Raw genomic sequence first — 27,402 nt, forward strand, 5'->3', positions numbered from 1 at the left:
CTTCCACATTGTAGGGATTCTATGATTCTAACTCAGCACCAATGAGGTGGGTGTTGGAAACAAAGACAGTGATATCAAAAAGAAATGGCCTCTTTCTGTGCCATTAAAACTCAAGTGAATTCCTCTTCTGCTGACACCAACAGTGGGAACAGAAGGAAGAACCTCAGAGGTTGCTGCATATTAGTTTGAGGAAGCAGCACTGAGTAAGTCGAAGGACAAGAGTGAGAAGGAACAGGGTGCTGAGGAGGTGAATAAATCTGCACTTTAATATCAACAGAGTTCGGAATCACAACTGGACATTGGTACTGGGTAGGGACGGAACACTGCCATTCCTTTTTCATGAGAAAGAATCCTTCAGCAGATTAGAGCAGGGGTGGAAGCTGTTTTAACCATCTAGACTGTGAGAAGCCCTCACTCGTGCCAAAAATCATCAGACTGCCCTGCTCTCTTCCAAAAAGCTCACCATAAATTTCCCTCTGTCACAATGGTGACAAGTTGCATGGGGGTGGGACTCCATTCCACAGTGAGTTTGGACCATTTGGTATCGTGTCGCACTTGGGGATTGTGATACTAGGGCCAAAGGCGTAGAAGCTTTGTAGCTGTATACAATGGTGCATTACACAAGGTATATCTGTGTTCAATCTGTGCTACTGTGGAGTACACAAGTGAACAGTATGACTGTGTGCAGAGTATAGCATTGTACCTAGTAGAGTGATTTGTAATTTTTGTGACCGTACATGGTATGACTTTATTTTAAATTTAAAACCAGAAAGTAATGTCATTTCTGCATTTCAGAAGTGATTTTTCCAGATAAGCCAAAACACTTTTCCAAAGCTTGTGCTGATGCTACAGTGAGAGGGGTTTCATTCCATTGATTTGTAGCATCCACATTCGCCCCTTTGCTCAGCAGGAGGTGGATGGTCTGCTCATGACCTTTCTCTGTGGCCAGGTGGAGTGGGGTTTTCTGCAGCCAGCCCCGGGCCTCAATGTCAGCTCCATGGTCTATTAGATATTCTGCAACTGTAGTGTCTCCCCTCTCCGCTGCTCGGTGAAGTGCTGTCATCTTCAAGCTGTCTCTAACGTCCACACTGATCCCTCGTTGTGTCAGCACTTCTATTATTTGGAGGTGACCACTCAGTGCTGCAGCATGGAGAGCAGAGACTCTATTACTGTCTGCAGCCTCATGTGCAAGTAAATCTATGATTACCTACAGGAAACAAAGAACAAAGTAGTATCTCTGCTGTACTTTATCAAGAAGTGCTATATACAATGGTTAAAGCACAAATTGAGGCTTTACTAGTTCACGTTGGCTCCTTGCAAAAGCAACTCAGTCTCACTCATCCCTCTCACAACAGTTTCCCCTCCCCCACCCTATTCCCAACAGCTCTGATCACTTTTCTACAGTTGCTTAGCCATTCCCTTTTGGAAGCTTCAATTGTACCTGACTTCACTCAGGGCAGGGTAGAAATTATGGATCTGTTATTTTCCAGTCTGAACCCCTGACTCAGGCCTACGCATAGGCCTCAGCCTCGATCTGAGCCTATCAGGTCCCCCTGGAGCCCAAGGTAATGGGCACAGAGATGGTGACCTCCAACATGCCCCTGCCTCGGTCTCTGTCTCAACCATACTCTCTGTTCATTCCAGGTCCCCAAAACTATCTCTGCACATCCCTCCAATGAGTGCAAAAAGGATGCAATGATGTCGAATTTTATTGTTTGATGTTGAAGTAGGATGGGAAATGTATGGGACTTAGGAGCAGGTAGAAGCTAATCAGGTTGTGGTCTCAAGTTCACTTTCCTGTCTGCCTGGCCTAGCAAAAACTAAACTCTTCAAAATGAAATTCAATGACGTTGCCCCTCTTGCTAACTGCAGTCGGGAATTTGGCACACTAACAACTCTCAAAAAGAATGCAATCTCCTCGTCTTGGTCTTAGAAGGGAAACCTCTTATTTTTAAATTATATCTCCTAGTTCTACTCTCCTACAAAGAGGAAACATCCTTCAGTATCTAATCTGTCCCTGAAATCAGCCCACATTCATCGAAACTGCAATGGCTGTAGGCTCAACTTGTTCAAACTTTCTTCATAAGATAAGTCCTTTAGCCCAGGAATGAGTAAAGGTAACCTTCCCTGATCTGCTTCTAGTACAATTGTATCTTTTTTTTAAATAAGAAGAACAAAATTATATACTACTCCGGATGTGTCTCACAGGACCCTGTCCAGCTACAGTAAAACTTTCCTACATTTATATTCCATTCTTTTGCAATAAGCAACAACACTCCATTTGCCTTCCTTTTCACTTGCTGTACTGCATACTAATGTTTTGTGATCCATGTATCAGGACACCCAGCTTCCCCTATACCTCCAAGTTCTGCAGATCTCATTCTGTTTAAATAGTATACTGCTTTCCCACTCTTCCTGCCAAAGGAGACAAGCTTACATTCTCTCACATTACACTCCATCAGCCAAATGTTTACCCATTCACTTAACTTACCTTTAACCCTTCACAGATTCTTTAGCTCCTCCTGTCAATTTATTTTCCTACTTATCTGGGCGTCATTGGCAAAATTACCTCTTATACATTTGGACCTTTCATTCAAGTCATTGATGTTGACTGTAAATAGTTGAAGCCCTAACACTAATTGCTGTGGCATTCCGCCAGTTACAGATTGGCAACCAGAAATCCCATTTGTCCTTTCTCTCGATTAGTTAAACCAATCCTTTCCCCAAGCCAACATGTTACTCCTACACATGCTCTCATGTAATTAAATAATTATTCAATACCTTTGGCATTTCCTTGTTGAATTCCCCCAGTCTCACTCTCTGGAGGACCAAAACTAGTTTTAGTTAATTGTTTTCTAAGAGAAGCAAGATAACTTGGCTGATTTTGAATTACTCTAGTTTCGACTATAAGTTGTATCTGCAGCTAGGAGTTTAGACATTGAAATGTAGAACATCAAAAAGATATTCTCACATTTGGAGCAGCGAGTTGAGTAGGACAATCAGTCAGATCTGCAAAGCTTCACTCAGGTGAAGTGGTCAGAAATGTTGTACCATTGGCTGAAGTTGTGAATGAATTAAATGACTCGTCATTTCTTCTGTATAAGTTTGAGTTCACTGTGAAACAAAGCAGCTGCTCATTTGAACCAAACCTCACTTCTTCCAATGTTAACTCAATCCAGCATTGGAAACAATGAGTCATGCAAATTACATGAGTGTTCAGGCTGGATGCCGGGAGATTTTATTGTCACAACTCTGGGCTATATTTCCATCATGCAAGTCAGTTCCAATAAAGGTACCATTTTCAGACATGAATAACATCTTTAATATCTTGAAGGTATCTCTGACAGACCTGAATTAAAACAGATGCTGAAGTTCTGAAACAAAAATGGATAATTGCTGAAGAAACTCAGCAGATCTGCCAGTGGAGAGAAAACAGTTTCAAGACCAGTGACCCTTAATCAGAATTACCAACACATTCCCACTCCCAACTTTCCAAACAAATCTCTGTTCATGAGATCTAAGGTGGGGGGGGGGGGGGGGGGGAGGTGTGGGGGGAGGTGTGTGTGTGTGGAGGGGAGGGGGGATGGTGGACGGGTGGGTGTAGAGTGTACAGTATGGCCTTTCACTGGTTTATATAAACTGTGGATGAGCTTGGCTGTAGTCAATTGTGAGCTGAAAATGTGTTGCTGGAAAAGCGCAGCAGGTCAGGCAGCATCCAAGGAGCAGGAGAATCGACGGTTCGGGCATGAGCCCAGGAATGAAGAAGCTCTCTTCCAAGCTCCTTGGATGCTGCCTGACCTGCTGCGCTTTTCCAGCAACACATTTTCAGCTTTGATCTCCAGCATCTGCAGTCCTCACTTTCTCCCTGTAGTTAATTGTGTTTGTAATTGGACACCAAGCAGAAACAAGAGAAGCTTATGTGTGATCTGCTTCTACCAATGTATCGTGAACATGGCTGTGATGTTTTGTTTGTCACGTCAGCACTGGTGCCTGTGGTCTGAACGTACCTCCCGATGGCCATTAGCAGCAGCAATTGATAATGCAGTCCTTCCCGCAGCATCTTCAGCATTGTGTAAGGCTCCATTGTCTAGCAGCAATTGAATGATTTCTCTGTTTCCAACTTCCACTGCCAGATGCAAAGCTGTCATGTTGCCACTTGTTGTACAATTGACTGAAGCTCCATTTGAAAGTAGCAATTCTACTATGTGGGCTTGGTCACTCACAGCTGCCCAGTGCAATGGAGTCCAGCATCTTGCATCAGGCATGTCTTGGCTGGCACCGTGGCTCAGGAGATGCTGCAGGGTCAACGTGTGCCCATTTGCAGCTGCACAATGCAATGCTGTCATCCCACAGCTGGTACATGCACTTGTCAAAGCTCCCCGACACAGCAAGAACTCAGCAATCTGGCTGTGCCCATTCCATGCAGCTCGATGAAGAGCAGTCCAGTCATGCCTGTCCATGGCATCAATTGGTGCTCCCCGATGAACAAGAAACTTAACCAACGCCAGACAGCCATTGAATGCTGCATGATGCAGAGCGGTCCACCCATATTCATCCCTGTGAGTAATAAGATGACAATGTCAGAACAGTTAAATGCTTAACTCCTCCCACACAATGTCTGCAAACAGCACTGCCATAGATTCGACACAGCCTTGTTCATTTGCTGAGAAACTGCCCCCTCCTAAATTAAACACATTCTATTCTGCAATCTCTGTCTAACATATTACAATACAAATAGGGACAGGGAAAGATCACCTGGTTATCAACCACCCTCAAGCCACTCTGCAGTTCACACAAGGCTATGGAAGACTAAGGAGAGAAAGTTCCTCAATGTGCCAAGTCTTTGAATGGGCCTCAAAACTCAATAGGTAAAAGTGAGGACTGCAGATGCTGGAGATCAGAGTCTAGATGAGAGTGGTGCTGGAAAAGCACAGCAGGTCAGGCAGCATCTGAGAAGCAGGAAAATCGACGTTTCTTGAAGAGCTTTTGCTCGAAACGTCGATTTTCCTGCTCCTCAGCTGCTGCCAGACCTGCTGTGACTTTCCAGCACCACTCTAATCTAGACGCAAAACTCAATATGTTCGATCATTGCAACACCAAAGTTCTTCCACTGTGTGGTAATCGGTTCCATCAAATGCTCTTCTATGATGGAACCTCTTGAACTCAGAAGAAGAGGCAGGCAAATTGGCTGAAATTTGAATTCAAGGAAGTCCTCACACTCCTTACACTCACTATCAGCAAAGAGGAGAAATGGAAGAAGATTGATGAAGAATGTTCATTGTTTGGAAGAGCAGCTTAGGGTATCCATGAGGATTTTGAAGCCATCAAAGGATTTGAAGGAGAAACATTGGTCATTTGATGCTCAGAGAGCTGTGTGTAATCTACCTATAATCCTATCCTACTGACCCCTATGGTACATACATTATGCTATTTCACAATGTCTTTCTGGGTCAATGCTTTTCCCAGCAATGACTTGCAGCCTACCTGCCATCTATTGGAGCTCCATGCTGTAGCAGTGTCTTCATGAGGCTGGTGTTGCCACTATAAACTGCCTGATGGAGATCAGTCCATTTGCCCAGTTTTATATCTCCTGTCATATCATGTTCCACCTCACTGACTGCTTCACTGTTATCCACCAGTCTCCGAAACAAGTCCATTGTCATCCCAGGGGCGTCCTCCCTCTGTCCAGAGTCAGTGAGTTTAACATACCGTTCAAAACTGGAAAGTACAAAGACAACAATCTTTTGAATGTGGAGTAGTGTTCATAGGTGTATGATTTTTAAAAAGCACTGTATAAAGCCATATTTGCTGGTTGAGGAAAAAAGATTTGATCCTACAGAGATGGAAATTGGAGTGGGGTCCAGTATTTCCAATTTTTGCCTTTTGTAAAACCTTTGTAGAAATGTGGGACAGGAGCTGAATATATGGTAACTCCTACTCTTTGTGCTCTCCTACCCTCAGCTCAAGCATGTGTGTTCCTGACATGCAGCATTGAGAAAGCTGTTGGAGGATTCACAAAAGGCCAAAGCTGAGAGATACCACAAAGCTTTAAAGGTCTCACAAATCTGCAAAACCAACTCTTCAATGCTGAGGCCAATCCCAACATGGTCAGGAGTCCATTAACATTTCTTAAGAAATGTTACATTGCACGTGGATCTTGGGATGTTTTAGCTTGGGCCACAGCTCCGTGGCTCTCTGTGTGTTGCTCACAGATTCTCTCTCTCTTTTTTTCCTCACACGCTCTCATAAGAACTAGGAGCAGGAGGAGGCCATTCGGCCCCTCAGGCCTGCTTTGTCTTTCAGTACGCTGATCTCACCTCAGCCTCAACTCTGCACTTTTTTGCTCATGCTCCGTTATCCTTCAACCCTTTACTAATTAAAAAATCTGTCTGTCTCCTCCGGCCCTCCTTAGTGGCTCAGCGGTTAACTCTGCTGCCTCACCGCGCCAGGGACCCGGGTTTGATTCCAACCTTGGGCGACTGTCTGTGTGGAGTTTGCGCGTTGTCGGCGTGGGTGCAGGTTAGGGCGGATTGGCGGTGATACATTGTCCCATAATGTGCAGGATAGGTGGGTTAGCCAAAGGGAATGCAGGGTTACAGGGGGGTGGGTCTGGGTGGGATTCCCGTTGGAAGGTCGGTGTGGACTTGATGGGCCCGCTTCCATACTGTGAGGATTCTATGATTAAATAAATATGCAAATCTACTAAGAGGTGGCAAGAGCTATCCTGTCTTACTACTTCACTGACACTTGTGAAAAGCAGGGGTTACATTGACGGGGAGATTTCACTGCATGCGCTCACCTACCTGTGATTTATTGCTTTTTTTTAAAGAGACAAGAACAGTAGGAGATGGGACCCAAAGAGAAAAAAATCTCAGCCAGCAGGAGATTAGAAAGGATGTTTTGAAGACAAGAGATCACACATGCAGGATTCTCAGAAGACTTGACCTGGTAGATACAGAAAGATTATTTTCCCTGATAGGAAAGTCTGCAACCAGAGGGCAGCAGGGATCATACATTTAAGACACAGATGAGGAGGAATTTCTTTTCTGAAAGGGTAGTGAATCTGTGGAATGACTCACTGCACAGGGCTCGATGATTGAAGTATAATAAAGGCTGAGGCAGTCTCAGTTTTCATCAGTGAAGCGGGGTTGAGGGTTATGGGGGGAAAGACTGGAAAGCGGAGTTGAGGATTACCAAATCAGCTGTGATCTCATCTAATGGTGGAGCAGACTTGATACGCTGATTGACCTCTGTCTTATGGTCTATAAGAAGGAGACAGAGAAGCCCATCACAATTTGCATCTTTTTTTAACTCGCATTAATAGGTGCACAAACTTTGACAAAAAAAACCCAGCCATTTACCTGCACAACCACAATGTGTTGCTGGTGAAAAATGACCTCTATTTCAATAATCAGGCTCGAAACATTAACTCTGCTTTCTCTCCACAGCTTCTGCCAGACCTGCTGAGTTTCACCAGCAATTTCTGTTTCAGATCTTCAGAATCTGCAATGATTTGTTTTATTCTAATTTATCATTGGTGTTTTGTTTCTAGGTGCTGGTGTTGGACTGGGGTGGACAAAGTTAAAAATCACACAACACCAGGTTATAGTCCAACAGGTTTATTTGGAAGCACTAGCTTTCAGAGCGCTGCTCCTTCATCAGGTAGCTAGTGAGGCAGTATCATAGGACACAGAATATATAGTAAAAGATCAAAGTGTCATACAACTGATGCAAAGTATTGAACAAACCTACATTGCTGTTAAGTTTTTAATCACATAGAATGAGTTGCAGGTTTTGATTCATTAATATGTAAATCCCAGAACTTCTTTCAAGTCAAATTCTTGAGATAAGTTAAGGTTTTATTAAAAAAAAGGTGACATCTCAGCTCAGACAATGCATTAAAGGTGTGAGATTAGCGTCTGTTTGCATCCCAACCTTGAGTCAGACTGGTTCTGTTTCCAAAGTAGGAATTTATAAAATGTCACATGGACTAACTGCCTACAGATTGCGTGCTTTTTGAACAAAATAGAACATTTCTTCAAATACAAATCTGCACATGCAAATTCACCCCATAGATTTATGTGTGTGTATGTAAGTGAGAGAGAGAGAGAGAGAGAGAGAGAGAGAGAGAGAGAGTGTATGCCCGTGCTTAATAAAGTGTGTGGGTGAGTGTGACAGAGTATATGCCTGTGAGAGTGTGTGTGTGTCTGAGATAGAGCATGGTGTTGTGTGATTTTTAACTTTGGCTTGTTATGTTATCCAGCACTAGACACTGCTCTTAAACATAATGGCCTGTATAATTTTTAAGAGAAGGACTGAAGGAAATAAAATTGAATCATGCACCTCACTACCGATCATTAGCTCGACTACCATTTGAGTGACGTGCATCTGCAATTTGCTAAAACAAAGTCTTTTAACAAATGACTTCCATTCTGATAAATGCAAAAAAAGATAATTTAAAAATCATCCTCTTTTTCAATTTGTGAAACAATTTTTCTCAAAGAATGTCCTTTAAGTATGAAAAACCGTGTTAGAATAATGTGCTTATCATATAAGAACGATACCTGATGAGGAGTACGAAACAAAATCAAGACTTTATTCTCTTTCTATCAACTTCAGTCCTGAGGTGTGAAGACCAGCCTTCCCTGGTGTGTCTGCTCCACTATTCCAACAGGGTGTACAATGATCACTGTTTGTTTGCAGTGGGTCAACAGAGTTTGGGGAGATCACTAAGTGACTATTGTGTAGCTCCTTTAAGACATAATCCTAACAAGTAATAAGTAGCTAAGCAACTCTGATAAATGATACCCTTCAAATACCACATGGGATCACTGCAAAATTACTTTGCTAATCCTCTCAGCACCTATTTCACTTCCAAGTTATGTACCTTTACTGATTCTTGTGGCGTTTGCAAAGGCATAAAATAAGGAGTCTACTTAATGGAGAAAGTGTAGAAAGTGAGGACTGCAGAGTTGAAAACTGTGGTGCTGGAAAAGCACAGTAGGTCAGGCAGCATCCGAGGAGCAGGAGTAGCAGAAGCCCTTTGTAGACCTGGGAGAGTGTGGCCCTGAGCTGGGGCAGGGCTGACTGCAGGGAGAGTAGGTGGTGGTGCATGGCTGCGAGTGTGGAGTGGAGGATCCGGAGCAAGAACCGTTTCTGGGTGCTTTAGATTGGCTGTCGGTAGTTGTTGGCCTTGTCAGATCCAAACTGTGATAGTCTAAATGCAGTCTTGAGTCCATGTAGGATAAGTCGGTTGCATAGGCAGGTGCTGAAGATGGAGGTGTGGCTATAATAGCGGATCTACCCTCCTGCTCCTTGGATGCTGCCCGGCCTGCTGTGCTTTTCCAGCGCCACACCTTTTGAGCCTATTTAATGGCCCAGAGCAGATGATGATGACAGCCAGCAGTCAGAGCACATGAAGACCCCCTGTGCTGGTCTGCTGCGGAGAGCCCTTCGACAGAGACTGTGACGTTTGTCTTTCTAACTTCCTTCTTGTTTTTCTGACCTATGGGTATACTGTGTATCGCTGTCATGTAACGTTTCTTCCTTTATTTCTCTATTCTGTAACTAAGGATTGTACCGAGTTACCCTGTAACTAAGATGGTGCCGTATATTGGTGACACTCTTACACTGTAACTAGTCTTGTAACTGAAGATTCTGTACCTTTGTATCTAAGTTGACACTACAACTAGCAATTGAACAACTTTTTTCTATAGTCATTTGAGTACGTGACAATAAAGCTAATTCAATCCAATACATGTGATACCAATAAAGAAATGGGTAATTTATAATCTCCCCTGGTATTGTACATGGAGAGTAATGGAGATGCTGATGTAGTTAAATTTAAGCTCTGGATAACTAGCTGGATGTAGTTAGTTTTAAAATGGATGTGATAGTGACCATCCTTTACAAAGCAGCAGAACAGCAGCTGCAATCACATGTGAAGGGACATCAGGATGTTGTACATGGCCAATCGAGGAGGGAAAAGGGCCGTTTGAAGGTGGCCCACCTTGTCCACAGGGTCTCTTGGGCTTGAATGATGGTGAAAAGTAGTGTAGACAGAGTTTGGTCTTCATACAGTGGAGATTCTGAGGAGTGTTGCAGGCCTTCACCCCAGTTAACATTCTGATACCTTTGGCCATCAAAGTTGCCGCAGTCTGAATTTTCAGGGTTAGCTCATTTCAGGAGACAAAGCTTCGATATACTGTGGGGCACACTCCCATGAAGCACATTCAAGATTTACTATTTGACAGGGCTAACCATTTCACCAGATTCCCCATTCTAGGCAAAAGTGAGGACTGTAGATGCTGGAGATCAGAGTCTAGATTAGAGTGGTGCTGGAAAAGCACAGCCAGTCAGGCAGCATCCAAGGAGCTGGAAAATCGACAGTTCGGGCAAAAGCCCTTCATTAGGGGCTTTTGCCCAAAGCGTCGATTTTCCTGTCTTCTTCTCATGTCTCCATCCTGCAGCAGTCCAACATAGGCCTTGTCTTGGACATGGAGCAACATGTTTTCTGTCTGATTGCTAGTGGTCTACTTCAAAATCTAAGCACGTCAAGGGAAACCAGGCAAGGTAGGAGGCTAAATGAGACAGTACTGAGTGGTCCTTGAGGAACCTGAACTTGGACTGGTCCTGGAGTTTCCTACAGAAGAAAACTCCAAAAGATTGATTCAAAAAAGGAGGAAAAAACACTGTGTAAAATTGCAAATGCCCAGTATTTTGCTCTTAGAACACCTCCAGTGTTTTGAGATGAGGATTTCACACTAAAGTGAAGGAAGTGGGTGGGGACTTTGGGCATTAACCTGTTGGGCTGAATGACCTGTTTCTCAGCTGTAATGGGGCATCAAGTAGTCGATACATCCCAGGCAGAGTGTTGGACAGCAGCCTGAAACTGCAGCCATTCCCACAGCGATTGATCCAATTGTATCACAGAAAGGTGCCTTTATTCTGCAATACATTAGAACTTCAATAATTGGCCGACACTCCTGGCATTTCCCACGGGTGCTTAACGTTGAACATTCTGTTTTTGTTAAAATTTAATCAAACAAATAAAGTAGACAATGTGGTGGCCTTCTGCACTGTAATGGGCTTTCTGGCAGAGCTACAAATAGTCTCCTGTTGATTCCCCACCACAGGAACTAAGGGAACTTTCCAAATCTAGGATCCAGTGGCCAAGTTCAGAAAACATCTGGTCACACACTCTCCTTTGCCCATTGTTGAGACTCTTGAAGACCATCTTTCTTAGAAATGGAGCTACTGACTGAGCTGAATTGCCCTGATGCTTTACTTGCATTGAAAAGGGCATCTATCGGTCAACACAGATCACCTGCATCCATCCAAATCGGAGAGAGAACAGATTCAGTAATTTGTGGGGATGACCCTGTAAGCAGCTCCACAAACTGCTAACAGCACAACCTCATTTTTTACAGACATTGTGTTGGGATTGGGGAGAGACCTTAGGAGAGTGGTTCCATTAATCCTTTCTCCACCTCGTTGACCAGGATTAAAAGCTTCATGATATGGTACCTCTGCAAGAATTGATGGTGCAGTGGTAAGCTCACGAGCACACACTAGATTAGCTAATGTTCTGGGGACATTAGTTTGAATCTCATCACGGTAAATGATGACATTTAAATTCAATAAACATCTAGTGATTTTAAAAATACTAGTATAATGATGTATTTTTTTAAAAAAGGTCTGATTTACTAACAAAGAACTGCAGGTCTGGCAGTGTCTGTATAGAGAAAGCAGAATTAACGGTTTGGGTCCAGTCACCCTTCTGTTCTGAAGAAGTGTTTTTGGACCCAAAACATTAACTCTGCTTTCTCTCCACTGATGCTGCCAGACCTACGGAGCTTTTCCTGGTTTTGAATCTGATTTACTAATGTCCTTCAGGACAGGGAAGTCTACCAGCCTCACCAGATCTAGCCAATATGTGCCTCCAGACACACAGTGATATGATTGACTCTTAGGTGCTCTCTGGCAATTAGTGATAGACAAGAAATGTTGTTTTGCCAGTGATGCCCATGATCAACCGTTGATAAACTGGCGCAGTTCTGCAGTGACCTCATTCTCACCTGATCAGAGTGGAGCCCCTGCAGCACCACATAACTCAACAGTCATTTCCGAAGGAGTCTACCTTTCAGCTGAAGTGAAATTTGATGAAGAAGGTAATTGTAATTGAGTCAATGTCTGTCCTAGAAAAGAAAATCGCATTTAACTGCAGTACTGCTAAATATCAGCAGATGGAAGTGTTGACTGTTTAACAATCTGTACTCCTTCAGAGGAGAGTTATCAAACCAAACTTGGCAGTACTTGGAACTTGATGGGACACCTCTGGTAGCCATTTAGCAGAAACTGGCTTCTAAATTCATAACCCTTGATTATTCAAAGCTCCTCTTCCTCCTTCTCTTGGGGTCCCAGTTTCTGCCATGTGCTCACCACCTGTTTTTGGAACCCCCCAGTTCCTGTTTCTTATTAAAATATCCTTACTTGTTTTGACAAACCTGCGTGCTCCTTGCTTTTGTTTTAGATTCCCCGATCCCATTTTTACAAAGCCTGTTTGCCCTGCTGTTTATTGCACCCAGTTCATCACCAGATCCACTAGTTTCTTTCACTGTTCCCAGACGAAAGCCCAGTCAGGATCTCTAGGAGATGGGAAGGAAAGAAGGATAGATAGAAAGAAGACTGATGAAGGAGGTAAAAAGAGAGATGGGGTTAAAGAAATCAGTAATGTAAGAGCCAAGAAAAGGAAGAAACGGGAAGAAACAAAATGAAACAAGCTTGAGGCAGGAGACAGACAAAAGTGGAGGAGTCTAGATGAGAGTGGTGCTAGGAAAGCACAGCCGGTCAGGCAGCATCCGAGGAGCAGGAGAATCGATGTTTCGGGCAAAAGCCATTCATCAGGTGGAGGAGTGTCAGACCAACTAAGAACAATTCTCTTTTGAGGTAATTTGAGATTTGAAAGCTTTCTGCTGGAACAGAATAGTTTGAGAACTGCTGAATCGGGTGATGGTTTATTCAAGGAATGAAACAAAGATCTTTGTTAGCAATAAAAACAGAGATAATGTTGGAGATACTCAGCAGGTCTGGCAGCATCAGTGGGGAAGACAAAGAGAGTTAACATGGCACGTCCCATTTGACTTTTCTTTCGAACAGATCATTAACGTTTAGGTCTTGAGTCTCTCGGCAACATGGAGTGAGTGTGGGAATAAAATAGCTTCCTGGACAAAACATTACCTGGTCCTTCTTCTGGGACGCACTGTCTGATCAGTGCTTGGGCCTGCCTGACATATGCCTCAGAGATAGATCTGTGAGAATATTCCCCTGCATGCACTGCTGCGATGCTCCTGCAGATGGCACCAATTTCTCAATAACTCCCTGTACATTACCAGTTCAAGAAGTCAGCTGTGTAATACAGTCTTGAACTCTTCATTGCCTTACTTCTGTTGTAGGAAAGGATTTGGAAAGGATTATAAGAGATAAGATTTATAATCATCTAGCAAGCAGCAATTTGATTTCAGATAGTCAACATGGTTTTGTCAAGGTAAAAACAATGACTGCAGATGCTGAAAACCAAATACTGGATTAGTGGTGCTGGAAGAGCACAGCAGTTCAGGCAGCATCCAACGAACAGTGGTTTTGTCAAGGCCAGGTTGTGTCTCACAAACCCTCATTGAGTTTTTTGAGAAGGTGGCCAAGCATGTAGATGAGGATAGGGCAGTTGACAAGGTATACATGGACTTCAGTAAAGCCTTTGATAAGGTTCCACATGGTAGGCTGTTGGAGAAAATGCAGAGGCATAGAATTGAGGGTGATTTAGCAGTTTGGATTAGAAGCTGGCTTTCTGAAAGAAGGCGGCGAGTGGTGGTTGATAGAAAATACTCAACCTGGAGTCCAGTTACTAGTGGTATGCCACAAGGATCTGTTTGGGACCACTGCTGTTTGTCATTTTTTTATAAATGACTCAGACGCAGGCATAGGTGGTTGGATTAGTAAATTTGCAGGCGACACTAAAGTCGGTGGAGTAGTGGACAGTGTGGAAGAATGTTACAGGTTGCAGGGGGACTTGGATAAACTGCAGAATTGGGCTGAGAGGTGGCAAATGGAGTTCAATGCAGCTAAATGTAAGGTGATGCACTTTGGGAAGAATAACAGGAAGGCAGAGTACTGGGTCAATGGAAAGATTCTTGGTAGTGTAGATGTGCAGAGGGATCTTGAAATCCATGTACATAGATCCCTGAAAGTTGCCACCCAGGTGGATAGTGCTGTTAAGAAGGTATATGGTGTGTTAGGTTTCATTCGTAGAGGGATTGAGCTCCGGAGCCGCAATATCATGCTGCAACTATACAAAACGCTGGTGTGGCCACATTTGGAATATTGTGTACAGTTCAGGTCCCCATATTTCGGGAAGAATGTGAAAGCATTGGAAAAGGTGCAGAGGAGATTTACTCGGGTGTTGCCTGGTCTGGAGGGAAAGTCTTATGAGGAAAGGCTGAGAAATTTGAACCTGTTCTCATTGGCAAGAAGAAGGCTAAGAGGGGATTTGATAGAGACACACAAGATGATCAGAGGATTGGATAGGGTAGACAGTGAAAGTTTTCTTCCTAGGATGATGATGGCAGCTTGTACGAGGGGGCATATCTACACATTGATGGGTGATAGATTTAGGACAGATGTCAGAGGCAGGTTCTTTACACAGAGAGTGGTAAGGGTGTGGAATGCCCTACCTGCTAATGTAGTTAACTCAGCTACATTAGGGAGATTTAAACAATCCTTAGATAAGCACATGGATGATTTTGGGATAGTGTAGGGAGACGAGCTGAGAATAGTTCACAGGTCGGTGCAACATCAAGGGCTGAAGGGCCTGTTCTGTGCTGTATTGTTCTATGTTCTTTGTTCTAATACAATAGACTGGATCAGCTGCCTTGACCTATTGGAATAGCTTTCACTCTGAGGGTTAAAGACTGCACCAGAAGAAGTTATACCCGACTTGAAACATTAACTATGTTTCTCTCTCCACAGATGTTGCCAGACCTGCTGAGTATCTCCAGCACTTTCTGTTTTTATTTCAGGTCTCCAGCCTCTGCACACAATACTTTGCCTTTATATGAAAAGAGTGATTCCAACGGGCCCAGGGACATACTTGATCCTCCACCCAGTGGAAACTTGCACTCCACAACTCACTACCTCTTGTCTGATCACAGGACCACCCTTGTGTCCTCTCTCAGTGATAGCAGTCACTCTCGACATGAGCCTCCCACTTTCAGCAGCTGACAGATGATGTACTGAGTGACAGTGCTCTGGTGACTCCTCAGGGCCTTTTGCCTTTTTGTAATTAATTTTCAAACAAGGGGTTGAACATATTTACAGTCATAGAGTCATAGAGATGTACAGCATGGAAACAGACCCTTCGGTCCAATCCGTCCATGCCGACCAGATATCCCAACCCAATCTAGTCCCACCTGCAGCACCCGGCCCATATCCCTCCAAACCCTTCCTATTCATATACCCATCCAGATGCCTTTTAAATGTTGCAATTGTACCAGCCTCCACTACATCCTCTGGCAGCTCATTCCATACACGTACCACCCTCTGTGTGAAAAGGTTGCCCCTTAGTTCTCTTTTATATCTTTCCCCCTAAACCTATGCCCTCTAGTTCTGGACTCCCCCACCTCATGGAAAATACCTTGTCTATTTACCTTATCCATGCCCTTCATGATTTTGTAAACTGCTGTAAGGTCAACCCTCAGGCTCCGACATTAAGGGAAAACAGCCCCAGCCTGTTCAACCTCTCCTTAAAGCTCAAGTCCTCCAACCCTGGCAACATCCTTGTAAATCTTTTCTGAACCCTTTCAATTTTCACAACATCTTTCTGATAGGAAGGAGACCAGAATTGCACACAATATTCCAACAGTGGCCTAACCAATGTCCTATAGAGCCACAACGTGACCTCCTAACTCCTGTACTCAATACTCTGACCAATAAAGGAAAACATAAGAAATGCCTCTTTCACTATCCTATCTACCTGCGACTCCACTTTCAAGGAGCTATGAACCTGCACTCTAAGGTCTCTTTGTTCAGTAACACTCCCGAGGACCTAACCATTAAGTCCTGCATTAAGTATAGGTCCTGCTAAGATTTGCTTTCCCAAAATGCAATACCTCACATTTATCTAAATTTAACTCCATCTGCCACTTCTCAGCCCATTGGCCCATCTGATCAAGATCCTGTTGTAATCTGAGGTAACCTTCGCTCACCACTACACCTCCAATTTTGGTGTCATCTGCAAATTTACTAACTATACCTCCTATGTTCACATCCAAATAATTTATATTAATGATGAAAAGTAGTGGACCCAGCACCAATCCTTGTGGCACTCCACTGGTCACAGGCCTCCAGTCTGAAAAACAACCCTCCACCACCACCCTCTGTCTTCCACCTTCAAGCCAGTTCTGTGCCCAAATTGCTAGTTCTCCCTGTATTCCATGAGATCTAACCTTGCTAATCAGTCTCCCATGGGGAACCTTGTCGAACTTTTTACTGAAGTCCATATAGATCACGTCCACCGCTCTGCCCTCATCAATCCTCTTTGTTACTTCAAAAAAACTCAATCAAGTTCGTGAGACATGATTTCACATGCAGAAAGCCATGTTGACTATCCCTAATCAGTCCTTGCCTTTCCAAATATATGTATATCCTGTCCCTCAGGATTCCCTTCAATAACTTGGTCACCACCGATGTCAAGCTCACTGGTCTATAGTTCCTGATCTGTAGTTAACTTGCTCTGCTGACCTGCAGGAAATTGGATGTCCTGAGGCTAGGGTGGGATGCCTCTGCCTTACAGATGGATTGTAAGAAATTACATGATCATCTCTTATTATTCAGAGCCATTTACATGGCCATTTCCTTGCCATTCAGAAGCCATTTGCATTGTCATCTCCTACTATTTACATTTTCATCCCCTATTCAGAAATCAATAAGAACAGTACACTTGGAATTTGACTATTCCCCTATAGTTACAACAAAATGATTTGCAACAGATTTGACCATTAAGGGATGATTTGCATTACATTGTTTCTGGAGACGATGTGGTCACTGCATTGTGTCTTGAGTGGCAAGTGACTGTGGGTTGTCTTGTGGGCATCACAAATTGTGATGTAAAGATTTTGTATAAAGGAAGGACTATTTCCTTTGTCTGGGGAGAGCTTTTGACATGACTCTGTAAGCTCTGTCAGGTGTGTGTTAAATGTTCCTCCAGAAAGTTTGTACTGTACTGTGAACATAGAACATAGAACATAGAATGTTACAGCGCAGAACAGGCCCTTTGGCCCTTGATGTTGTGCTGACCTGTGAAAATAATCTGATGCCCATCCAACCTACACCCTTTCATTATTATCCATATGTATGTCCAATACCCATTTAAATGCCCTGAACATCAGCGACTACTGTTGCAGGCAGGCTGTTCCACACCCCTACTACTCTCTGAGTAAATAAACTACCCCGATATGTGTCCTAAATCTATCACCCCTCAATTTAAAGCTATGTCCCCTCATGTTAGCCTTCACCATCCAAGGAAGAAGGCTCTCACTGTCCACCCTATCTAAACCCTCTGATTATCTTATATGTCTCAATTAAATCACCTCTCAACCTTCTTCTCTCCAATGAAAACAGCCTCAGTTCCCTCAGCCTTTCCTCATAAGACCTTCCTTCCATATCAGGCAACAACCTAGTAAATCTCCTCTGAACCGTTTCCAAAGCTTCCACATCCTTCCTATAATGTGGTGACCAGAACTGTACGCAATACTCCAGGTGCGGCCTTACCAGTGTCTTGCACAGCTGCAGCATGAACCTCGTGGCCCCGAAACCTAACCCCCTACCAATAACCGCCAACATACCATATGCCTTCTTAACAACCATATCAACCTGGGTGGCAACTTTCAGGGATTTGTGCACCTGGACACTGAGATAACTCTGTTAATTTATACTGCCAAGAATTTTACCATAAGCCCAGAACTCTGCATTCCTGTTACTTCTTCCAAAGTGAACTACCTTGCACTTTTCTGCATTAAACTCCATTTGCCACTTCTCAGCCCAGCTCTGCATCTTATCCATGTCCCTTTGTAACCCACAACATCCTTCGTCACTATCCACAACTCTGCTTATCTTAGTGTCATCTGCAAATTTACTAACCCATTTTTCTAAGCCCACATCCAGATCATTTATAAAAATGACAAACAGCAGTGGCCCCAAAACAGATCCTTGCAGCACACCACTAGTACCTGAGCTCCAGGATGAACATTTCCCATCAACCACCACCCTCTGTCTTCTTTCAGCTACCTAATTTCTGATCCAAACTGCTAAATCACCTTCAATCCCAAAACTCCATATTTTGTGCAATAGCCTACCATGTGGAACTTTATCAAACACCTTACTGAAGTTCATATACACCACATCAACTGTTTTATCTTCATCCACCTGTTTTGTCACCTTCTTGAAGAACTCAATAAGGTTTGTGAGGCACGACCTGCCCTTCACAAAACCGTGTTAACTATCCCTAATCAAGTTATTCCTTTCCAGATGATTATAAATCCTATCTCTTATAACCTTTTCCAACAACTTACCCACAACTGAAGTAAGGCTCATTGGCCTATAATTACCAGGGTTGTCCCAACTCCCCTTCTTAAACAAGGGAACAACATTTGCTATTCTCCAGTCTTCTGGCACTATTCCTGTCAACAATGATGACATTAAGATCAAAGCCAAAGGCTCTGCAATCTCCTCCCTGGCTTCCCAGAGAATCTGAGGATAAATCTCATTCAGCCCAGGGGACTTATCTATTTTCAGATCTTCCAAAATTGCTAAAACCTCCTCTTTGTGAACTTCAATCCCATCTAATCTTGTAGCCTGTATCCCCATATTCTCACTAACATTGCCCTTTTCCAATGTGAATACTGACGAAAAGTATTCGTGAAGCAATTCCTCTGTGGCCTCAGATTCCACAACAACTTTTCACTACTATCTTTGATTGGCCCTAATCTTACACTGGTCATTCTTTTATTCCTGATATACCTATAGAAGGCCTTAGGGTTTTCCTTAATCCTATCCATCATCAACTTTTCATGTCCCCTCATGGCTCTTCTTAGCCCTATCCTTACATCTTTTCTGGCTAACCTATAACTCTCAAGCCCCCTAACTCAGCCTTCTCACCTCATCCTCACATATGCCTTCTTCTTTCTCTTGATAGGATCTTCAACTTCTTTAGTAAACCATAGCTCCATCTCTCGACAACTAGCTCCTGCCTGACTGGTACATACTTACCAAGGACTTGCAGAGCTGTTCCTTGAATAAACTCCACATCTCAAGTGTGTCCATCCCCCACAGTTTCCTTCCCCATCCTATGCATCCTAAGTCTTGCCTAATCGCATCAAAATTGCCTTCCCCCCAGTTATACCTCTTCCCCTGTGGTATATACCTATCCCTGCCCATTGCTATCGTAAACGTAACTGAATTAGTCACTATTGCCAAAGTGCACACCCACCTCCAAATCCAAAACCTGGCTGGGTTCATTCCCCAGTACTAAATCGAATATGGCGTCACCCCTTATTGACTTGTCTACATACTGTGTCAGAAAACCCTCCTACACACATTGAATGAAAACTGACCCATCTAAACTACTTGAACTATAGTTTTCCGATTGGGGAAGTTAAAGACCCCATAACAACTACCCCGTTACTCTCACTCCTATCAAGAAACTTCTTTGCTATCCTTTCCTCTACATCCCTGGATCAATTCAGAGACTGACAGAAAATTCTCAACAGGGTGACCTCTCCTTTCCTGTTTCTAACCTCAGTCCAAACTACCTCAGTGAATGAGTCGTCAAACGTTATCTCAGCTGCTATAATACTACCCTTGATTAACCGTGCCACACCCCCGTCCCCTCTTTTACCATTATCTCTGTTCTTGTTGAAACAGTTAAATCCCGGAAAGGGCCACAACATCGAAATCCCAGGTACTATGCTGCAAGTTAAAAAGAACAAAGAACAAAGACAATTTACAGCTCAAGAACAGGGCCTTCAGCCCTCCAAGCCTGAGCCGATCCAAATCCACTGTTTAAACCTATCGCCCAATCCTTAAGCATCTGTATTCTTCTGCTCCCCACCTACTCATGTATTTGTCCAGACGCACCTTAACTGAATCAACCGTGCCTGCCCACGGTTCACCCACCTTATTCCTAATGGTCCTGGCATTGACGTACACATATTTCAAACCAACGTCCTGATCACCGGTGCGCTCTCGCAACCTTGTAAACCTATTCCTGACCTCACTACCCTCAACCTCCTGTTCACTGGAACTGCACTGTGCTTAACAAATTTTCGCTTGTTGGTGTGTTGTAGTTGCATCAAGTGTGTAAGAAGTACCTCAGAAAAAAAAGAACCTAACAAGAACCTGACTGCCAAAGACTTCACTCTCGCAGCAGAGAACTCAAACGTTTAGCTCCAGCAGCCAGCGAAACCATCAACCGAAAGCAAAACCAAAATCCTTTTGGGTCGGTGTGAGCCTGACACCGTCCTCTCATGATTATTTTTGTCATACTTGTTAAAAAAAACCCAAGGAGAACTCGAAGCAGTTTACCAACTCCCGGTCTGAAGAAAACATTTTGGCACCACTGTGACCTTTGCTAGAGAAACAGGACAGAACATATCTTTTAATGGCACAGTGTTGTCACAAAGGAAAAAATGTAGTAAAGACAAACACTTTGAAGAAATCCACAAGTAGCATCGTTTACCATCTTGGTAGCTAACAGTACACGTGAAGCATGGAATCAGAAAATGAAGTTTTTTTGATTCCAGCCTCGGGCAACTGTCTGTGTGGAGTTTGCACGTTCTCCCTGTGTCTGAGTGGATTTCTTATGGGTGCTCCGGTTTCCTCCCACAATCCAAAGATGTGCAGGTTAGGTGGATTGGCCATGCTCAATTGCCCATAATGTTGGGTACATTAGTCAGAGGGGGAGTGGTTGCTCTTCAGAGGATCGGTGTGGACTTGTTGGGCCAAATGGCCTGTTTCCACACTGTAGGGAATCTAAATCTAATCAAAATTTCCCAGTTAAATACATCCTACACTGAAACCAATCTGCTGCCTTAAAAATGAATACGTTAGTATGGAGCTGATTTTCTACAGTTAAATTGGTAGAAGAGTTTGAAAGGAGAGGATTGGTTACTATAGTCAATCATAACATCCATGTTTGGCACAAGAAATTAAACATTTATCGGGTGTAAGAAAATAATTCAAATTGTGCCTGTGGCTTTCTAGAGAAACATAGAATTCAACAGGAAGGTGAAAAATAACCTAAGTTTATTCCAAGGCCTGAGCAGTTTCAACACAGCCAGGGGAACAGCTGGGATAGTTTAAATAAGACTCACTGATAGGCAGTGTTTGTAACTTGTTAACTGGATAATTTGTTAATTTGGTAGCGGGTTTATTTATATAACATCTGACTAAGTGCTATCCAGTTAATCTCTACAAGAAATGACATAAATAACTCACTAACATCCATAAAGTCAACTTAAGTGACCTATTTTTTAATCAACCTAGTCAGAGATGTTGTTTAACACCTCTGGAACTGGTGGGTCTTGAACCCAGGCCTCCTGGCTCTAAGGTTGGGACACTACCACTATGTCACAAAAACCATTTAAAGCATTAATGGATATGAACCCAGGATCCTACTGTGTACCAGGCAGGTGCTTTAACAAAATAAGCCATGGTATCAGCAAAGTTTTATTTAGCCTATTTTTCTTAGTGATCTATTACACAGCTCTGGAGCAAATGAAACTTGAGCCTAAACCTCTAGGTCTAGGGGTAGGGAACCAACACTGTGCCAACTGAGGGCCTTTCAACTTAAGTGGAGGCATCTACATGACATTGACTACAGCTGTTGATAAATAAGACCCAACTCTATCATCGCGTGGCAACAAATATTGGCCTCAGAGATGCCTATGACCTGAGGATATTTCAGTCCCAAGACATCAGTGCAGGACTTCCTCAGGGTACGGTCTTAGACCCAACTATCTTCAGCTGCTTCATCGGTGACCTTCCGGCTTATAGAAATGGGAATGTTCACAGATGACAGCATGAAGTTCAGCGCCATTTGCAACTCTTCAGATATTGTTGCAGTTTATGTCCATGTGCAATAAGGTTGGAGTTGATAAGTGGCAAGTAACAAATGGCATACAATTGCTGGGAAATGATTTTTGCCAATGATCGATATCTAATCATTGCCCCATCATGTTCAATGACATTACTATCATTGATTTCCCCACTGTCAACATCCCAAAAATTACCATTGACTAGAAACTGAACTGGATCAGCCATATATGGCTCAAGAGCAGGTCATAAACATCCAATAATGCATCTCCTGTCTCCCTAACGCCTGTCCACAATCTACAAGGTACGATTCAGGAGTGTGATGGAATACTCTCCACTTGCCTGGATGGAGGCTTCAACAGCACTGAAGAAACTCAACACCATCCAGGACAAATCAGACACTTGACTGGCACCCCACCCATAACCTTCAGCATTCACCCCCTTCATCAATGCAAAAGAACATCACTGTGTACTATTCAAATGAATTAGATTGTAAGGGTTAAACAGGGCTTTTCATATTTACAATAAAAGTAAAGAGCATGCACCCCCTCCATTTCACTTGAATATATGATTGTAAACCTGTACTCAGTCTCTGGTGGTCATTTATCAGAAGTAACAACATCATCACCTACAAGATGCACTGCAGTAACTCACCAAGGCACCTTTAATTGCACCTGACAGATCTTTACCACCTAGATGGATAAGGCCAGTAGATACATAGGAATTATCACATCCTGCAAGTTCTCCTTCAAACTACTCACCAGCCCAAGGACTGCAGCGATTCACGGAGACAACACAATTAGGAAGGGGCAACAAATGCTAGTTTAGCCAATGATACGACATCCTATGTACAAATAATGAAAAAAACAGAGTGCCACTAGATTCACAAAGCTTTTCTGGATATAGATCACAGCCTTGATCAGAAAATAAAGCATAAAATTATTTTTATAATATATTATTGAATTTATCTCCTACCCTGATGCTTCTTGTTCCCAAGAAATAAGATCATGACCATGAAACCATCAGTGCAGGTAAACTGGAATACCAGAACTATGGAATGCATGATCCAGCCATCAGGAAGGGGTTCAGAAAGGTGGATGGCCATGATTTTTTAACACAGTTTTCTCGTATAAACATTTACTGGTATTGCACCTGATGTAGCATCACAGCCAAAGAATCCACCCACTTAGAGTTTATCAATCACCCACACCAGCTGGCATTCAGTATGATTTTATACTACAGGCTGCTCAGCCTATGTTCATTTAGTTAGCCAACACTTCACTCCCCCCCCAAAAAAAAAGCCATCTGCCCAACTCCACACTGCTGACCTTGAATAAATCTTCAGGTTTTACCTGTTTTATCCATTCCCAGTGTTGCCTCTTCTCTCGTCTAATCCCAGCATTGCTCCTAAACTGTTAACTGCTCCTGGTGTCTTGCTAGCACCCTGCATTTGTCTAATGATTCCTGTCTCGCTCTCTATAGAGACTCTTTACCGGTGCTGTGTACTACCAATGCTGAGCTTCCCACTAATTGCTCAGGTCGGACCACCCTGATTATGAGGGCACAGAAATGTACATTTTGACCTACAAGCAGGCATAGTTATCTGAATCAACATGGGCAGGTGGAACTTGAACCTGGGCCAGAGGTAGGCACATTATCACCCTGCCAATAGAGCCCCTAATATAGGCTTGCCAGTATCTTTAATTAACCTGTTGAGTTGAATTATGACACATGTCTGGAGCAGATGGGACTTGAACCCGAGCCAAAGACCGAGACATCACCACAGCACCATAAGACTTGTATGGTTACTATGTATAAGCAAGTCTGATGATAGATCGTCAACAATGTCTTGGACAGCTTCCAATCTGTCCTGACTTAGTATTGTATTGTGGAGTGTACGATAGACAATACATATTAAATATTACAGAAGGACCAGAAATCATACTGAGGGAAATAAGCCATTCTATTTCACCTTTCTATGTTTTATCACTGTCTACACCACAAGTCTAACACCCACCTCTGCATCCAACATGCAGTGTCTTGCTCCTGCCTGTGATTAATTTTATCTGGCACAGTTCTGTCTATTTACAGATTCTATCAAATCCATTTTCTAGCTCTTTGACTGCTTCCTCAGATCAGACTACTCATTGAAAAATGCAATTCATTCACATTGGGGTTCTGCTTCCATGTCATCCCAAACAGCACATTAAAGGATTGTGTCATTATTTCATTCCCACCTTAACACTGCCTGCTTTTACTGACCAACATTGAGTTTTAATTTGTTCCACTAATAAAGGCTGCTGGAAAGTTTTCATAACCTAATCGTTTTTCACAATTAAGTGCAATGTTTTGAGTGAGAATTGTTAACACAATTAACATAGAACAAACCTAATTGTACAGTGGTAGTGTCCCTATCTTGGAGCCAGGTGGCCTGGGTCAAGTCCCACCTCCTTCAGAAGTGTATAATACCATTTTGGAAGAGGCTGTTTAGACAATATTGAAAACAAACTTTGAGAGCTAGGGTCTGGTCAAAGCCAGGCGATATTATATATATCATCTGATGACCTACACAAAAGCAGAAACATAACCTGCTGAATGTTCCTGGGACAACATCCACATATTGAGGCGAATCCACAAATCCCACCCATCGATACTAAGTGACCCTGTTCAATGTTACCTTTCTCTGCAAACAAACAGAAATGTTTATGAGAAAAGTTATATTCTATTGTAACAGGGAATTATACATGAACAAGTACACCACATGGTCTACACAGCTGGGAACAGAGATTGATACAGTATTGGCTACAACACACTGTATAAACATGTGTAATAAAGAGTTCTGGTGTCGTCTACATCACATTGTAAATACAGAATCAGGAACTGTACTAAACCAACCTCTTTATGCATAATTATCTGATTAATGAGACAGTGAACCATCTCATCAATTATGAATTAATTCCTTCCAGTAGTGGTTAGCAATAAATGATGGGGGTGAATGGTTCCTTTTGCACAGTAACAATTCCCAGGCTTGGATTATATCTATGCAGGATCATTATGACATTATTCATTTTACTTATTGATGCTACTCACTGGCTTGACTGTGTTTTGTCTGCTGGATGCTGATATGTGTGGAACCCCATTGTCATATTGAAGAGATTTAGTGTAGAATTCCAATCACGTTTGCAATTCAGAAGTTGCAAACAATTCAGTTTGCCTGTTATGGCTTAGTATCCACTCTTGCTCTCTCTATGTATAAAGATATACATAGGAACACCTAAGTGTCTGCCCTACATTCATTATCTGCCTCCTATTATGTTAAAGGATAAAGTTGATTTGAGGATTTTATCAACGGTGACCTAATCTCAAGGCAGAGATGACAGCTTCAATTGCCACTAATTTTCAGCACAAAGCAAATACGTGTAATAACTGAATACAGCTATCTAATATTGCAGATCAGGTCAGTGAAAAAATCAGACAGTCTTACTTTGCAACTTCTCTTTAACCCAGACAATATTACTTTAGATCTTCCTAGTTACCACAGATGGTCTTTGATGGTTTCCCACTTACATCCTCCATTAACTGCAGCTCATTTTAAAACCTCTGCTGCCTACATCCTCTCCTCCACCTACTCACCAGCCCTTTGATTAGATTACTTACAGTGTGGAAACAGGTCCTTCGGCCCAACAAGTCCACACCGACACGCAACCCACCCAGACCCATTCCCCTACATTTACCTCTTCACCTAACACTACAGACAATTTAGCATGGCCAATTCACCTAACCTGCACATTTTTGGATTGTGGGAGGAAACCGGAGCACCCGGAGGAAACCCACGCAGACACGGGGAGAACGTGCAAACTCTACACAGACAGTGGCCCGAGGCAGGAATTGAACCCAGGTCTCTGGCGCTGTGAGGCAGCAGTGCTAACCACTGTGCCACCGTGCCACCCTTGAACCCTGACCTTCACTCACCATCTTCCTGTGTTATTTGAGAGGGTATTTTAATTGGCCTGTACCTCAACTAAAGAAAATTAAATCAAACTAATGATAGACTTCTACAAAACAGCGATCAGAGTACAGTTAGGATGGTAAATGCTGCATCAAATATGCGTTAAATCAACAGAGAAGCTACAGTGTGAAATATATTCATCAGGATGATGTGATGGCTGAGAAACTAGAGTTAGAAGGACAGTTTGTGGTGTTCTGTCACTTAATGGAGAAAAGGACATTTAATTCAGTTTAGTTTTTAATGATTAAGAGCTTTGATCAATAGTAATCATTTTCTCTGGGTGGGGAGTCAGCACAAGACTATCATTTCAAAGTAGGAGTGCAAGGAGAGAGATTACAAAACACATTTTTAGGCATGAAATGCTGAGCTACAGGGAACGGTTCCAGCACTGCCTCATTTGTTAAGTGATTTTTGTTTTGTTTTGGGATATGGGCACACAAGAGCTGACCTCCTTCAGAGTAGGCAAATAGAACAGTCAGGATCTTACTGAATGGTGGGCAAGTCTCAAAGGGCTGACTCCAACTCCTCATTTGTGTGATAGCACGGCAGCTTAATCCTTACATTACAGGGCTAATGATTCAGGGATGTCAGTTCAAATCCCACCACAGATGTTTAAATTAATTTAATAGAGTCATAGAGATGTACAGCACGGAAACAAACCCTTCGGTCCAACCCGTCCATACCAACCAGATATCCTAACCTAATCTAGTCCCATTTGCCAGCACCTGGCCCATATCCCTCTAAACCCTTCCTATTCATATACCCATCCAGATCCCTTTAGATGTTGTAATTGTACCAGCCTCCACCACTTCCTCTGGCAGCTCATTTCATACACACACCACCCTTTGTGTGGAAAAATTGCCCCTTAGGTCCCTTTTATATCTTTCCCTTCTTACCCTAAACCTATGCCCTTAGTTCTGGACTCCCCCAGCCCAGGGAAAAGACTTTGTCTATTTATCCAATCTATGCCCCTCATGATGAGGAAGGATATTTTGGCTATTGAGGGAGTGTGGCGTAGGTTCACAAGATCAATTCCTAGAAAGGCAGGACTATCATATGTTGAAAGATTGGAGTGACTGGGCTTGTATACACTTGAGTTTAGAAGGATGAGAGGGGATCTGATTGAGACATATAAAATTATTAATGGATTGGACACTCTGGAGGCAGGAAGCATGTTTCCGCTGATGGGTGAGCCCAGAACCAGAGGAAACAGTTTAAAAATAAGGGATAGACCATTTAGAACAGAGTTG

At 43.0% G+C, this 27,402-nt stretch overlaps 1 protein-coding gene across 1 annotated transcript; it reads right to left on the bottom strand.

Moving 5' to 3' along the window:
• Positions 1 to 778: 778 nt before the first annotated feature.
• LOC140487252 (uncharacterized) lies at positions 779 to 4,529 on the bottom strand (the record flags this gene model as incomplete). Its single annotated transcript, XM_072586879.1, has 2 exons — positions 779 to 1,207; positions 4,008 to 4,529. Coding segments are annotated over 2 exons (951 nt in total), but the record flags the coding sequence as incomplete, so codon positions are not given.
• Positions 4,530 to 27,402: the final 22,873 nt, after the last annotated feature.

The sequence above is a fragment of the Chiloscyllium punctatum genome, chromosome 16 (assembly GCF_047496795.1).
Source record: "Chiloscyllium punctatum isolate Juve2018m chromosome 16, sChiPun1.3, whole genome shotgun sequence".
Classification (NCBI taxonomy): domain Eukaryota; kingdom Metazoa; phylum Chordata; class Chondrichthyes; order Orectolobiformes; family Hemiscylliidae; genus Chiloscyllium; species Chiloscyllium punctatum.